General features: G+C 41.5%; 2 protein-coding genes and 2 long non-coding RNA genes across 6 annotated transcripts in view; 1 reads left to right on the top strand and 3 right to left on the bottom strand.

The window, feature by feature from the left end:
- Positions 1-14: 14 nt before the first annotated feature.
- LOC143140911 (uncharacterized) lies at positions 15-4710 on the bottom strand. Of its 2 annotated transcripts, none has more exons than XR_012990703.1 (3): positions 4483-4710; positions 2302-2575; positions 15-1832 (listed from the first exon to the last, which is right to left on the bottom strand). It is a non-coding gene; the product is annotated as an uncharacterized LOC143140911 (long non-coding RNA). The 2 variants fall into 2 exon arrangements; XR_012990702.1 differs by having other exon boundaries at positions 18-1784.
- A 180-nt stretch (positions 4711-4890) lies between these two features.
- Positions 4891-9498, top strand: hsd17b8 (hydroxysteroid (17-beta) dehydrogenase 8). 2 transcript variants are annotated; one of them, XM_076300999.1, is made up of 9 exons: positions 4891-4972; positions 6001-6203; positions 6337-6453; positions 6564-6659; positions 7097-7182; positions 7802-7886; positions 8232-8274; positions 8698-8772; positions 9221-9498. In XM_076300999.1, the coding sequence occupies exons 1-9, from the start codon at positions 4921-4923 to the stop codon at positions 9238-9240; spliced, it is 777 nt and encodes a 258-aa protein (XP_076157114.1). In that variant the 5' UTR covers positions 4891-4920; the 3' UTR covers positions 9241-9498. The 2 variants fall into 2 exon arrangements, with proteins under 2 accessions (XP_076157114.1, XP_076157113.1); XM_076300998.1 differs by lacking the exon at positions 4891-4972 and adding an exon at positions 5046-5223.
- A 527-nt stretch (positions 9499-10025) lies between these two features.
- Positions 10026-11932, bottom strand: LOC143140909 (uncharacterized). Its single transcript, XR_012990701.1, has 2 exons — positions 11448-11932; positions 10026-10492 (listed from the first exon to the last, which is right to left on the bottom strand). It is a non-coding gene; the product is annotated as an uncharacterized LOC143140909 (long non-coding RNA).
- A 2-nt stretch (positions 11933-11934) lies between these two features.
- col11a2 (collagen, type XI, alpha 2) overlaps positions 11935-15797 on the bottom strand; it is a 42373-nt gene continuing 38510 nt past the window's right edge. Inside the window, exons 58-65 of the mRNA XM_076302061.1 lie at positions 15663-15716; positions 14924-14959; positions 14755-14808; positions 14260-14524; positions 13804-13916; positions 13518-13586; positions 13071-13313; positions 11935-12609 (exon numbers count right to left, since the gene is read on the bottom strand). Coding sequence (XP_076158176.1) covers positions 12463-12609; positions 13071-13313; positions 13518-13586; positions 13804-13916; positions 14260-14524; positions 14755-14808; positions 14924-14959; positions 15663-15716 — 981 coding nt within the window. The 3' untranslated portion in view covers positions 11935-12462. The remainder of the gene's footprint in view (positions 12610-13070; positions 13314-13517; positions 13587-13803; positions 13917-14259; positions 14525-14754; positions 14809-14923; positions 14960-15662; positions 15717-15797) is intronic.

The raw sequence follows: 15797 nt of genomic DNA, 5'->3' as shown, positions 1-15797 counted from the left end.
CCATAGACTTAGAACACAGAATTCCATTTTAGGCCGACTACTTGCCTACTATGTGCAGATGCACTGAACACCATTAGAAACATTTATGTAATCGTTACATACATCAGGATAAAAGGGACCAGCTTTTCTGTTCTGATGTCTCATTGAAATGTACTTGAGTCAGCTAACTGAACCCTTATGGAGCCAAATTATAGACAGTCAAATTCAAGTCACTGACTGCTGTCTACAAGGTGTCTTCTGGATCTGCACCCATCTTCTTGAACAGAATTAAACAGACTTTATGCACTTTCTGGGCCACTTCCTCAAACGCCGTCTGCCTACCCTGCACATGAGGTCCCCTCGGTCTCCAAACTTTTTTCATTTGGGGTTCCCTAGTGGTGAAACAAGCTTCCCAATGCTCTCAGAACATTCTATTTCTATCTTCAAGAATCTCTTAAACTCTTGTGTGACAAGTCCTGCCCCAAAACCTCCAACAACCTCCCCTAACAAACCCACTGCATTGTTCTTTACCTGTTCTTGTACTTCATCATTTTAAACAGATTTAGTACTTGGTGCTTACTCCAAGGTCTTCTACTGTCCTGAGGCCCTAAAGAGTGTCATTGCTCCGAGTGTCAAGTTTCTTTGGCTAAAACAGTATGCAGAATGAGTAATGATGTGATGTAGATGCTGATGGACCCTGATGTGTGAGTAGATTATGTACACACGACACCACATAGAAAAGCCTAGAATTTCCATGACTGATAATGTAATGTATTGCAACATCATCCCTGAGATTTATTTGAAGACAAATAGGCCTTGAATCCATGACAGACATTGAATGCCAATGGCTGTCATGGAAAGATGGGTAGAGCAGCACTGAACAAGACAGGCCAGCAGAGCTTGTCTGACATGGAAGATCTGGGCGAATGGTTCAGTGGAATGTTCTTGGGGTGAATCAGTGAAACATTGAAGCCACAACATCCATTTGAAAAACAGAAAACTGGTTAAAGAAAATGTGTCTAAGTCTAGAAATTAAGATAGATCAAGCCCCCAGTAAAAAAAAAACATACAGTATATTCATCTGTTTTCTTTCAGGAGGTAGCTTACACTGTTGAAAGAGGGTGGGAGGTGAAAAGCTACAGTTTAGTGTTAACTTTGTTGAAAAGTTCAAATCAGTCGCAAACCTCAACGAAGTATCCAAGACTGTTTGTTGTGTTGTCACAATGAAGTTCACCAGTGTGTTTGATGTAAACCAGAGCCATACATAAAAGAGTCCAACTAAACAATAAGTGACATTTTGTTTCTCAGTGTCAAAGAGCTATACAATGAAATCCCCTGGGACAAGCAGCCACGTCAAAGTGAAGGACTTTTTTTCTCCAGTACCAGCACTCTTCTCAGTGATCTAACTGATGGTAGAGGTTGTTTTTGGGCAAGCAGCAGCTCATATCCAGCCGCTCCACACACCAACTGTAACTGAAGGCCCTTTTTGATTGTGTCATCTGACCATTTTGTCCCTCGTGTACTTGACTGACAGAGCTTGGCGAGCTGATCTTTGTTGAAAACTCTTGAAACTTTTTCCTCCAGCTGTTTTCTCTGTTTGAGAATCTTCCACTTCTCTCGCCTTTCCTTGGCTAGAGTCTGCTGTAGTCTTAATACCTTGTTCGTCAAGGCTTTCAGCTTTTCTTCACAGCTCATAACAGGACACGACGCATGAGGCAAACACACCCATTGTGTGGGGTTGTTGCTTGGCAGGTCCACGTTTATACTGTTAGGATTGCAATCTGGAATACCCTGTTCCGTGCCATCTGTTCAAAAAGGCCAAAGTGCAAGTGGAAGCACTGATTTATAAACATCTGTTGGATATCAAACACACATATGCATAACAACCAGAAATAAAATTACATGCATAAAGTTGACAACATGGATTATAAATGCAGAAATAAACACCAGCTAAAAAGATACAATACTCTCCTCTCAACCTTCTTGTTTCTCTATTAAACATTAGAAATATGTTATTCTTGTAAAATAAAATAACAATGGCTGTATACAGCTCTTGCTATTAGTCAACAACGCTTTGCAAGCAAGCCTACTCTCATAAACATACCATATACTACATATTTGTGGAAAATGAGTAGTTAACCTATCTGAAATATGCTCCAACTCCACCTGTAGGAGTTGCAACCTTTTTTTGTGCATCATTTTTTCTCTCCTAAATGTCAACACACACAAGTATCTAATTAAAGCTTTACTCTGCTTTTACTACTTGAAAATTTGAATTCACAGTTTCTAGTAGAAAGTATAGTTTTAAAACAACATAATTACCATCAGCACTGGGCTCACTTCTGTGTATCTCGGGCTGAGCTGTATCAAGGGAGGTACTGCAATACGAGTGATCCTGACTAACTTTCTTTGTTGCACCATCAGACACCATCACGTCTTTCAGGGCAACTGAATTGGTAATGTGTCTGTTTGGAGGTCTTCTGGGACGAGAGGTCTTTGGTTTTGTGAAGACAAACTGAGTTGGAATAGCATTTGGCTTGAGCTTCCTGAGACCGTCAGCCCTGTGACTCTCATACTGTGTCTCGTCAAAGTGGTCCTGCAAAGAAAAAGAAAAGAAGACATCACTTTTACATGGGTACCTTGAATGTGCACTGTGTGTCACTTTTGTTGAGCCAACACAGCCACAAGATGGAAGAATGCAGTAGGGTTCTGTGGCCATGCTCTGCAGAAATGCATCTGATCAGTTTCTAAGATGTATTATTTTGTAACAAAATGTTCGGCACCATCAAGAAAGCTGCATCAAAGTTTCATCAACAGCACAGTAGCACTGTTTTAAATTCTTATGCACACGCCCCATTTTGAGTATTTTGCCCGACATTGTACATCATCTACTTAGGAGATCATTGATCCTACATACTTTGGCCTATAATCATTTTCGATCAAATTGAATTGAGACATAAGATTAATCTGAGAATGTATAGCACTATACAGATTGTACATGAAAAAAATGTCAGGGGTGTCAAACATAAGGCCCAGGGGCCAGATCAGGCCCGCCAGAAGGTTTGGCCCCCCAGATGTTTTAGGTAGGAAGGGAAAATTAGAAAAAAGATCACATCCAGTTGTCTTTAACAATGTGTAATAAGCAATATCTCTATGATATGACAAATTGATAACCTAGCATTACAAACCATCCTCAGCAAGGAATAAGCTGAAAACTAACATGGAAGTAGGGCATTTCAAGAGAGAAAGAGCAGTATATTACAGCAGTACATCATTTGTACTCGTACATCAAATAACACTCTGACACCCATGCAGAAAATGATAATGACCATGACGGCCCACCACGAGGTCTCATTCCAACAAATCCGGCCCACTACCTCTATCCTATGAGTTTGACACCCCTGGTTTAGAATGTTGGGGGGAGGTGGGTAAATGACCCGGTACTGGAACATGTGCTGCATTGATCACTGGCGCAGTGGGACAGATTTGGTACCAACTAAAAAATGTGTTTTTAAAAAAAAAAACTGAAGGCTCTTCGTTTGGATATGCCATCCAATGAAAACCGAGGTGCCGGCCTGACGGACAGGCTGGGAAATGGACAAGAAAGAGTTGTTTCTTTCACACAAACCCACGGGCATTTGTGGGCGGTAGCAGGTACGCCATGCTGTTGAAGGTGCAAACAAATGGTGCATCGCATATGAAAGCACAATTGTATAGCCGTCATGTGTGTTCACTTCTGGCTCCTTACTCCTTTTGGTAACTAACGGGCTATTTGACGTCTTTACAACATTAAACATATCATAGGTGCTTTTCTGACGTTAATCACTCCTATGATATTGCTATTGTCTATCCAAATTAAGGTGCCTGTTTTGAAGTTAACTGATGGTCAGTTATCAGTTATCGAAGTAATTACTTACTTCGAACAAGACAGAGTTGATATTTGATTTCCAGTTTCCACTTTCGCCGACCGATTTTTACATCCGTATGCCGAACCATACTGCATTTTACTTATTAGGCCTACTAAACAAATATTAAACTAACAATCTTCTTCATACGGATTGCACTCATATACAGTAAAAGAAGGCCGGGTAACAAAATGTCGCCAGTAAGTCACATGGCAGTTCCTAGACCAATTATAGGACAAACCAGTTGAAACCGAGCTGGCCAGTCTCGAGAAGCGTTCCAGAGAAGCGTCTTCTATCCACAGCTCCAGAGCCGAGAGAGTAGCTATCTCAGAAAATGACTTCTATTGATTTTCTCCGAATGGCATTTAAACCATAAATGGCATTCAAAATGAAACGACCTTATTCATTCAATGTATAATTGGCAAGTAGAAGCTAAAGGCATTGGGGATGGGGACTGAGAAGGCTAGGCCAAGTTCAAATCAAATTAACTTTGGTTAGTACTTTTTTTGAAGCATGCCATGAACAACAAAACAAGGGGTACAACAATATTTTCCAAATGTGTTTTCTTTACAAAAGTCCATGATGGAAATGTACTTACCTCACACAACAAGGAAAAATTATTCGGCTTCCAGTTCTTCCTTCTGACCCTCTGCTCCCACAATTTCCTCCTAGTAGGTTCCCGAGGGAAATAATGCAGACGTTTACCACGTCCAGGCTGTACAGAGCAACCATAGGCTGCACAACACGGCATTTTCTTTCGAAAAGCACTTGTTGATAACGATAATGAAGATTGCTTGATTAATGTTGTGTCCAGAGCCTGGTCAGATAATGCCTGGTTGTGTCTTAAAGATGGCGTACACAAAACACGTGACTACCTTTGAACCAATCCCACGACAGAATTGTCTGAACGTTCTAAACACAGTTGTCGGAAGTCTACGGCTCTGCACCGCTCTGCACCCTATGCTCTGCACAGCTCGGTCTTTTGGCACCATCCAGTGGCCTTTGAAAGCATTTTCGCAGTTTCAGCAATACTGTCATGGCGGCGTCCATACGACCACGTCTCATATCAAGGTTAGCTGTAGTCACAGGTGAGCAGAATGACATACGAGACACGACATTTTCAGTATAAGTAATTTAGTTTTAGATAGATATTAGGGCCGATGATTTCTAAATAAGCGTATTTATTGGGAATGTAGTTTAGGAGAACGTGCAGTGCACACATTTTGCACAGTGCCAGTTTCCTACTTTTAAGAAGTGCCAATTTGTAAATCCTGAAACATGACTCGAAAAAACAGAGCCACTTCTTCGCTGCCTCAGGTAGATAGAAAATCCTCTTTCGGTACGTGTTCGGCCACATCACGTTTCCATCCGCAATGTAGGTTCATGTTTCTATACGTCAATGCAGAGCGGGCCCTCATGACGGCACGGTATTGCAATGCAAAGCATTTCGTGATAATTGAAGACCTTTTATTTTAATAGTAGCAAATTAAGAATAATTGCAGTAAAATGTTATATAGGCCAACAACGTAGTGTATACCTTTTGTCCTGTGATTACATATGTTAATTACATATGTCAGATTAATTCCCTTGTGTGCAGTCTAGAACCGTGTTGGTGGATTCTCTGCTATGTTTGAGCCGTGTCTATAACCACCCTCAAATGAGTGCGTTTTGAGTCCTGTACAGCAGCCATGAAGAGCCTTAATAATGGTGGTGAACATTTTTAAAAATCCAATCACTTGTGCCATCAGCCTTTGCAAAAAGTCCTGTGCAGATCACAAACTTTACTAAAGATCCATCAGAGCGAGTGGAAGAATACATTACATTACATTACATTACTGACGCATTTTTAGCCAAAGCGACTAACAACATGGTTAACAGTTTAAGTTTTAAAGCAACACCAAATAACTGGTAAGTGCTAGGATCGGCAAGACTTGTTGTGGTGCTATGAGAGGAGATGTTCTCTAAAGAGCTGGGTCTTCAGGAGTTGTTTGAAAATGGAGAGGGATGTCCCTGCCCTTGTAGGAACTGGCAGTGCGATACTCTGTTGTATACATAACTATTATTTTTTCCATTATTTTATTTTATTTTTCATATTTCATTTATATTATTTCACCAGGAGGGGGCAGTGGCATTGGGCGTGCAGTTTGTCAGCGCCTTGCTTCAGAGGGGGCCTCACTGGTGGTTGCAGACAGGAGCGTGGAATCGGCCAATCAGACCCTGGAAAACCTGTCTCGTGATCATAAAGGGCAGGAACACATGGTGGCAGAGGTGGATGTTGCTTTCCGCAGCAGTGTGGAGAACCTGCTGAACAGTATACAGGTGCCTGGCCATGCTTATTCCAGGTTTATCAGTAACACTGTAGTGGGAAGGACACACACATACACACACACACAAAAGCACGCACACCAGGGTAACTTGTAATCTATTATCCTCTGTAACTTGTCCCATTTAGCGACGGTACTTCCAGCCCCCATCTGTATGTGTGAATGCTGCTGGCATTACACAGGATGAGTTCCTGTTGAAAATGGAGGAAGAGGACTTTGACAAAGTGATTCAGGTCAATCTTAAGGTAGAACCCCACCACCATCTTAAATGTGCATGACATGGCTGTGAATTAAATGGTAGCGTTTTCATCCGTCCACCATTTTTATTGTCTTCCTCTTTCACAACTTTCCCCAGGGCACCTTTCTGGTCACTCAAGCTTTCTCGAGGGCCATGGTAGCCGCAGGCGCTCCCAAAGGTTCCATTGTTACCGTGGGCAGCATCGTGGGGAAGGTGAGTCATCCTCGCTGAGGCTGCCTGTGTCAAAAGCAAAAAAAGCAAAGGAATCACACAGGACATTGCACCATAATGTAATGCCACACTGTCAAGTCAAGTCAAGTCAAATTTATTTATATAGCACATTTCAAAGCAATAGCATTGCACCAAAGTGCTTTACATAAAATAATAATAATAATAAAAATAATAATAATAATAATAATAATAAAAATAATAATAATAACAATGATACATATACATACAAACACTGCACTTCTTCTGGACTCAGTTCTGATCCTATTGCATTGTTAAATCCTATTAGATATTCATAGTGGGACGGTGACCTTTGGTGACCAGTGTGAAGGTCAAGGCCTCAATTCTAATACAGAGTTCTGTTTGGTGCCATCAGATGTTTAAAAGCAGATGTTTAATGCATGTGGCTTCCGCTGTGACAGGTGGGGAATGTGGGCCAGGCCAACTACTCGGCTTCCAAAGCCGGTGTCCAGGGGCTTACCAGAACAGCTGCTAAGGAGCTCAGCAGGTGAGAGCCATCAGGTGTTCTTTAGTGGAGCACCAGTCTGGGCATATTTTACCTCCAGATTTTGAGAGTTGGTGGTTGCCTGGTTTTATCACAGAAAAAAATGTGGCTGTGTGGAATACCCCACTGGTGTGTCGGTCACAGAGAAACAGATCAGCTTGAATTTAGTGTGAATAAAATGTCCCATGATTTGTGAGAATGAAATGAATAGTTCAATTTATTAATATATAATTGATTAAAATGCATCACTATGTAAACTTAGTTCTGACTGAAGGTTCACACCAAGAATGATAACTATAACAATAACTGCAAAAAAAGTGTCGTTCTAGATCATATAAATGACGGATGTCCACACATGAACTATAACGATAACGACGTGAAGAACGATATCATTGGGGATCACTTTCAGAGTGATTTTGAGAATGATAAAAAGTTGATAGCCAATTAGAATCCATCAAATTTAGCCATCACATTAATCAACACGAGGAGAGACTTTCCTTGTCGTTTGGTCAGTGCGGATGCTTTCTTCGTTATAGTTATAGTTGTCTTTATAGTTATCGTTCCTGGTGTGAACGCCCCTTTACCCCCTGATTCTTCAATGGATGTTTGTCTCCCTTATCAGATTTGGCATCCGGTGTAACTGTGTTCTACCAGGGTTCATCACCACACCAATGACAGACAAGGTGCCAGAAAAAGTGATCAGCAGGGTGAGCACCAAAAGAAAAATATAACTCGAGAACTGAGGAAATAACTGTAAGGATGATCAATGATCTGTATGTTTAGTCTCTCATTTTCATAAGTGAGGAAATGTAATAGATAAAGATATTAGATAAAGGGAGGGATTACGGCATACTATGTCAATCATCCGTATCAGATGTTCCCTGTGCCAAAAAACTCCCTTTCCTCCCACAGCCTCACATTCACAATCATAGATTGCAACCATGTTTATGAATGTAACATGTAGACACATACAAAGTCTGTAACCGTTTACCGGTCCTTCATTTTTTAGTGTACAGTGTTAAGTTGTTTCCTTGTTCCATTGTTCTTTGCAGATTACTTCCCTTGTGCCCTTGGGGAGGATGGGAGACCCTGCAGGTGACCACAAGCCTCAGCATCATAAACAAATTCAAAAATTCGCCTTGTTCAGGGAGCGGCCATTGTGTAAACCAAAACAAGGCTATATAGGGTACACTGACTATATCATTAATGCATTCTCGCCACCTACTGGTGAATGCATAGAACACAACAATCCTATGGTTTGTGTACACTGTAGCCTCGTTTTGGTTTACAATGGCCGCCGTCTGAATAAGGGGAATACAAATGCAGTACAACATAAGAGCAATGGCTTGCTTGACACATGGTTTTCATTAAACAGTGTGTGCTGTATGTAGTGGATTAAGTACAGCGTAGTGGATTGTACCGACTTTCGTTATACGTATCATTACAAGTACAGGACACAAATACAATAACAATGTCAAACTGTTTACTTTAGTTTGTCTTATTTCTGTCTCTGTGTAGAGGTGGCTGACGTGTGTGCCTTCCTGGCTTCTGATGACAGTCTCTATATCACTGGAAGCTGTATAGAAGTCACAGGTAAATCTGATCTAATAATCCATCAATTGTATGATTCTCCATCCAAGAATTGTCCACCAGTATGTAGTACACAGATGTAGAATGATATATTTGGCCCTAGATTTACTATAAGTAAATGTGTCTTCTAAAACAGTCAGGAAATTATAATCAACTAATCCCAGGCGAGAAACTCATTCATTTGTTTACAAATTGACATCTTTTTTGCGCAGCTGTTCAGTTACTTTTTGTGTGGTAATAGCCATACACATTATTGATTAGCTGTGGCTTTTATTTACACAGATGAATTTTGGTTGAAAGTATCGGTATACAGGAAAAATCTATTTTACCACCAAGTATCTGTAGCCAAATTACAGTTTATATAAATATAATTATGTACATATTACTTAAAAAGGTGCATCTCTGGACCCTGATGTCAGGTGGAATGGCTTTCTCCCTCTTTTTGTTTCAGGAGGGCTTTTCATGGGCTGACTCAAGACCGCATATGGAGAATGACCGCCATTAGGCCTTACATTTTTCTTAAATATATATGTACATAATATGATTATACTATTTGTATTATAAAATACTATTTTTGTAATTTGCATGCATTAGCAAAATAAAACACTTAAATTATAATAAATTGTGTAATATGTAATAACCACTGTGCCAATGGATAAAATGCACCAGCCCCTCTTATATGCAGATATGGATTACTTTTTTACAGAGTAGCCTACTTACTGTAAGTGTTACAGGCATATAAACACACACACATACACACTCTCTCTCTCTCTCTCTCTCTCTCTCTCTCTCTCTCTCTCTGAGTTAAGTACTATTGCAACAAGAGACACTAATGTACAGGCTGTGAAAGTGCCTTGGCGTGTGGTTTAATGGGGAACTTTGAACAGAAAAAAAGGACAGTGAGCTCAGACACACACACACAAAATCTCAAACTGTGGTCAAAAGCCAAAGCAAGTAATACTGCACAGCCACCAGAGAGAACAAAGGTGAAAGATGTCTGAGAATTCAGACCTGGTGAAGGCTGTGTGCTCTCTGTGGTGCACTGCGGCTATTGGGTGGAGTTTATTTCTGGCCATCTTGACTGATGAACCATGGAGGATAGTGAACGTCTTATTTACTGACTGCAGTGAGAAAAAGGAGGTGAAATTTATTCAAAACACAAACCACAATTGTCCTGCGCAACATGCATCCAGCCCGTAGCAAAGGTTGTAACAAGGGGCATATTGAGGGGAGAATGAACAAAGAAGACAAGCAGCTCTTTTTAAAAAGATGATATATTACAGAAACAGAATTTTTAAAAATTACTTACAAACATAAAATATTTTTTCTCTTGTCAGCACCATATTTTTATGAAACAGATGTCTGTTTTTCATTTGAAATCAAACAAACAAAAAAAAAAATGCATTTTCTGCACGGCTTTCTAATGAAAACCACACGGACAACTTTTATTTACCCAGGTTATCTTTTCATCGGTCATCCCCCCAATCCCTATAATATTACAAGAGAATCAAAGCAACACAAAATAAAAAAAATTAAACAATATTGTATTTCACCATTGCTTTAATTAATTATATTACAATGTTTGGTAATTGTCCTCCCCAATCCCACCCTCCTACGTGCCATCTCTTGCCCGCTGGGGTCCCACATCCATGCCATCCTGCACTCTTTGTTTCTCTTGCACACCTACACGGAACCTCAATGGCCCACAGTAGCCCAGCCAAACCTAGCCATGACAAAGCATAAGAATCAAACTCCACACAAAGTCCACAACTAGGATTGTCCTTGTGAACTGCGTGATTGTAAAGAGACTACGTCAGACAATTGACAGCAACACGCCCTGTTAACATGTACAGACCATGAGTATTGCACAGATCAAGTCAGATTAGGGTTTTAATGTATATATTTAATTGATTTATGACCCATCAAGTGAAAACTACAGGAAATAAATACAAACGAAATACCACAATTTTTCTTTCTTGAAAACGGCAAAGAGTTTGGTAGGATTTAGAGCACCCTGTTCTGTTCATTCCCTTTAACAATAAATACAATAGAATATCAGTATCTCTGTACAAATGATTTGTAATGCACAAAGTCCAGCCAAAGAAAAACAAAATCATTGTTGACATGAAAGGGCGGCATAATCAAATGAGTGTTCGTGCTGAACGCTGCCTCCTTTGGTAGTAGAAGTAGCACCTAGCAACACAGTTTTTGTTTGTGTGCTTTTTTGTTTTATTCACTGATACATAGAAAAAGACGAAGTACCAAAAAGAGCGCATACATACACATTTTACACCCCAGGCATACTTGATAGTCTAATACCAATTGCATCTGCCAAAGGGTCAGATGTTATAACCCACTGTCCTCCACCTTCCAAAACATCAATACTGGATTGGTACGATGGCATTTGTGCTCAAGCCTTGCCTATAAACTGCAGCCATTAACTGAACAATGGCAACTTTAATCAAATCTACAATACATGTACAGCAAACACATCAAGTTCAGTACATTTGATCCCACTTCTGCCCAAATGCATGCAACATTGTGAACCCAATAAACAGTCATGAAGTACAGAACACATTGCTGTTAGGACGAGATTTTTTTTTTATTACTGCTGGGGTTGAAAAAAATGACTTTTCTCAAACTTAGGCCAACAGCTGTGCCAAATGTATCCGTCTTACCTCTTGTCATTTTCAGAAGCTTTGTAGGGAACACACCCGTGAAGCACACTGTTTAAGGTGTAACACAACAGCATGGATAAATCAGGCGTGTCGCTGTAGATGGACTTATGAACAGGAGGTTCCTGTCAACAGACACACTGTAAAGCCACATTTGACATTATTGTTCCTGCTTGATATTTCCTTGTGTGCGCTTTTTTAAATTCCCTATTCCTCAGTCTGATTTTATCCTCTTACTTGTCAGTCGACAGATGTCCATTGTCAGCTGGCGAAACTTCCGTGGTTTATTTGGGCTTGCGTTTGAGGGCATCCATTTTTTTTGTTTTTTTTTTGCGTTTCAAGACACAGGACGTGAGGCACAGGAGGGCTGGGCCTTTTCTATGAGGCTGGGTGCTGAGGGACAAAGCAAAGAGGTAGAGAGGGTGAGACGCCTCGAAAAGAAAAATCAGCGGGGAGGGGACAGGAGCGAGAGGGGGGGGGATCTCCGAAACCTGGGGAGGGGCGGCGGGGTGGGGGGGCTTGGGGACGGGCGGAAATGGATTTGTCGCTGACCCTTTAGGTTCAGCCACTCATTACAAAAGAACACAGTTCTAGTCGGGCCAGAACACTTTTCTCCTCTCACAGTTCTATCTTGGCTCTCCTCCCTGCGAGAGTGTGGGCGTGTTCTACTCTTCTCTTCTCGTCCGTTGGTCTTTGGGAGTCGTTTTCCCTGGGCATGTTCTTAAGTGAGTGCAGGTCTGTTTAACAACAGATCTTGTGTATTTGTGTGTGTGCTTTTGTGGGCGTGTGTATGTGCATGCCTGTGCAAGTGTATGAGTGTGTGTATTCCACATTTTTAACTTAAAAAAATAATAAAACACTGAGCATTCATATTGGCACATCTATGTGGTTGTATCAATATGTGTTGTATAAGTGCATGTCCATGTACGTGTAGGTGAGTGAGTGCATCAGTGTAAGTGTATGTCTGTGTGCTTCGAGTGTGTCGATGCTTGTGTTCCCCTCTCTTTCTGCATGTGTTTTAACCCAGGAAGCAGACAGGTCCCACTTCAAAGCCAAATTTCTGGTTATTCTCCCCAAAGTCTGAGATCTTCATGTCCAGCAGAGGGAGCTGCTCCACCTGAGGCGTGTTGACCTCCAGAACCGTCCTGTCGTAACCCTTACGATACTGCAGATACATAGCAGACAAAAAACACACAAACACACACAAGTTACACTAGTGCTAGTGAAATATACCACAGTGATAACAACAACATATTATAGCACGTTTTAAGGCATCCAATTTGCTTTACAATGAACCTCACTAACCACCACCAATGTGTAGCACCCAATGGTGTGATAAAGCTAGGGATCACCACTCGCTCAAGAACTGAGCTTCTCTCAAGCTTCTTGTTACAGAGCTTTCTATATAACTGGAGAAGCAATAGTGGTTTACTATCTAGTCCTGCTATTATTCACTTCTTCTGTTGTTTTTGTTAAGTTAGGTGGAGACTAATGCTTCTCTTTGTCCCAGGTACCAAGTAAGCCTTTTGGGTGTAAATTCTTGGAGAGTACCAGTAACTGTATTATGGCATAATTTCAGAAAGTTCATATGAACATTATTGTCCCTGCTAGCTTGTTGGTGCGTACCGAGCAGCCGTCCTCGAGAGCCTTGATGTAGGGGCTGGTCTCGTAGGCGAGCTCCTCTTCGTTGGCGCCCTGGAGGCGCAGTGCCCGCTGATACTGGTCCTTGTCCTTGGTAGTGCGGTCGGCCCAGGCCACGGAGCGGTGGCAGTGGTAGGTAAGGTTCTGGCGGGCCTGGACACTCAATAGCCGCAGGAAGCCCAGCTGGACTACGCCCACTGGCTCGCCAACGGAGTCCACGTATGTGAACTAAAAGAAGTGTGAGAAGAAATTGGTCATTCAGAGGGGATACTCTCTACTCTCTAATCCACTCTAATGGATCAGAAGTCTAATCGATTAGAAGCATAAGCATATTTCTTCTAATGAATTAGCAGTGTAATCCATTCTTTTTCTATCTGAGGTACCGGTAAGTATTGAACTGTGATGAAGACAAAACCCCTGTGGAATTCTCACCTTGCTGCCCTTTGAAAATTTACTGTACCAGGACCCAGGAGTCTCCTTGGCCCAAGAGTTCAATTTCACCTGGCAAAAGATGGGGAGAATAATAAAACACTCAGTTGATTACTTCAGTATTATGTATAACCATTTCAAAAGAAAAACCTGCTTAGGGGCTGAAGAGTAATGTGATGTCACAAGCTTTAATTTGCCAGATGTGCCTCTGGTCACTTTATTGAAGTGCTATAGCTGGACCACGTTAAGAAAGTTGATTTTATGGAAACCTCACAGATCTTAGACTTACATTTTCCATGGCCTTGCTTGGGTAGAGACATGTCTCTCCACCAGCTGTGAAATTGCAGTAAACCTTGAAGGAATCGCGATGGCATCCCTGGTTGGGGTCAATCCAGTACTCTCCTGTGGGGGCCACAAAAGAGACAGGTCAGTCAAAAAACTGTTGCGATGTCTATTATGGGATGTGTGCTTTTATTGTGAATTTGATTTCCTAAATTACTGCCACAGCTGCAGTTGATTTACTGATGAGTTTTGTTTGTTATTTTTTTTACATTTGTCTTGTCTTCACACCACAGTATCTATCAGCCTGCGCTAAACAGCTAACCATGCAGAGTCAGATACTTCCACCATGGCTTTCAGTGTATGACTGTACAGATGCAGAAACACTCTGACACAACAAGCTAACCATGCTAACAAGCTTAATATGTTTGTAGTGTTATCTAGATCTTCATTTGGGTCGCCATACCGTCTTTGTATTCTGGCTGGCTGAGCATGAGGTCCTGGCAGGTACGGGCTGGGCTCTCCTGGGTGCCAAGAGGGAAGCGTATGGCCTCGATCTCCTGGCGCAGGGAGTTGAGTGAGCCGTAGATCTCCTCCATGCCCTCGTTGGCGGCACCGGCGGAATCAGCTGGTGTGCCATCAGTCTCCACCATTTTGCTGGCATCGATGGAACGCTTGGACTTCTTGGGGATCTGGATGGGCAGTGGCTGGATGACATCACCTGGAGGTCCCTATATGCGGAGCAGAATGGGAAAGAATTGATTTTTCTATTCAATAATGTTAAAGAAGTTAAACCATTTGTCCTGGCAAATGGTGACAATTCAAATTCTACTCTTCTAGACAATTCTACAATTCTACTTGTATGAGTATAACATCGCTATACATCAGAAAATGTCCATGTGTTTTGCACATTTTTTATACACATCTATCTTACATGTCAATATACATGAGGATAACTTACAGGGGGTCCTGGAGATCCTGATACACCCTTCTCTCCCTTGGGGCCAGCACCACCCTAAAGTATGAGACACAGACATTAGTTTCTGCCATCATCTGGGAGATCAAAATTCTGTTATGACTGCTGCCGTAATCAAATCATTTGAAACTGGAATTAAAGGTGAAATACTTACTGAAGCACCTTTAGCACCCTTGACACCTCTGGGGCCCTGGGTAAGGCAGACAGACAGACAATGAGAAGAAGATACTTCAAAAAGATTACAGCCATAATGTGAGAGTCAGTCAGACGCAATGCATTTAGAACACCTCCGCCCCATCCAACCGTCACACTTATCATGAAAATAGGGCAAGATGTGCACACCCAAATGACCTTATCATGGAAATAAGGAAAGATTCACACGTTGGCCATCTCCCACTCAAATGCAAATTCGGTCATCAAAGACAGTCATCAATTGTCAAGTAGGTTTTGGAGTGAGCTGTGAGGTACCAACTCAGATAAAAGTAGCAAATATTCATTGTCAAAAGGGTATGAACGTGGACAGGGTTTTTCTTCATGAATGATTACTGCTATGTCTGACACAAAATGTAGTTTCATTCACACCAAGGGTGTCAATTCAGACCATTTGAGGCATAAAATGATAGCGTTTAAGATCTAGTTTCAGCCCCCCCCCCACACACACACACTGGTGTGACAACTGCCACCGTGTGCCAAATGTGGACAGGAGGGAATAATAGAGGGCATTTTGGACAGAATTGCGGTCACTAACTCACTAACAATGGAAGTCAGAACCTTTTATTTATTTTATCTCATTAGAGGGACAACACATCTTTTAGCATGTTTTTTTGTAAATGTATGGAGATCTTTCCTTGAAACACAAAATATAGCACAATAAGTAAGTTAAATGGACTTACAGGCAGACCAGCAGGACCAGCAGGGCCGAGAGGTCCAGTACCACCAGGCATACCCTACAGGAGAGCAGGTCATACACAAAGGTTATAATTATGCAAAACATGATTTCATGGTACAGTAGGAGATATTGCTAACTG

Source organism: Alosa pseudoharengus, unplaced genomic scaffold, assembly GCF_046254945.1.
Source record: "Alosa pseudoharengus isolate Yale_2024_CS ecotype anadromous, Long Island Sound unplaced genomic scaffold, YU_APseudo_1.1 YU_APseudo_1.1_scf_23, whole genome shotgun sequence".
NCBI classification, from domain to species: domain Eukaryota; kingdom Metazoa; phylum Chordata; class Actinopteri; order Clupeiformes; family Clupeidae; genus Alosa; species Alosa pseudoharengus.
Note: the sequence above shows the minus strand (reverse complement) of the source record. Positions and strands in the feature narration are given on the sequence as shown.

What these genes read in the sequence shown, in the direction of transcription:
- hsd17b8 (XM_076300998.1), top strand. Translation starts at nt 5,163, where the DNA reads ATGACTCGAAAAAACAGAGCCACTTCTTCGCTGCCTCAGGTAGATAGA. An exon ending in ACCTGCTGAACAGTATACAG is followed by an intron (nt 6,204 to 6,336) that starts GTGCCTGGCCAT and finishes TGTCCCATTTAG; the next exon opens with CGACGGTACTTCCAGCCCCC. An exon ending in TGGGCAGCATCGTGGGGAAG is followed by an intron (nt 6,660 to 7,096) that starts GTGAGTCATCCT and finishes CCGCTGTGACAG; the next exon opens with GTGGGGAATGTGGGCCAGGC.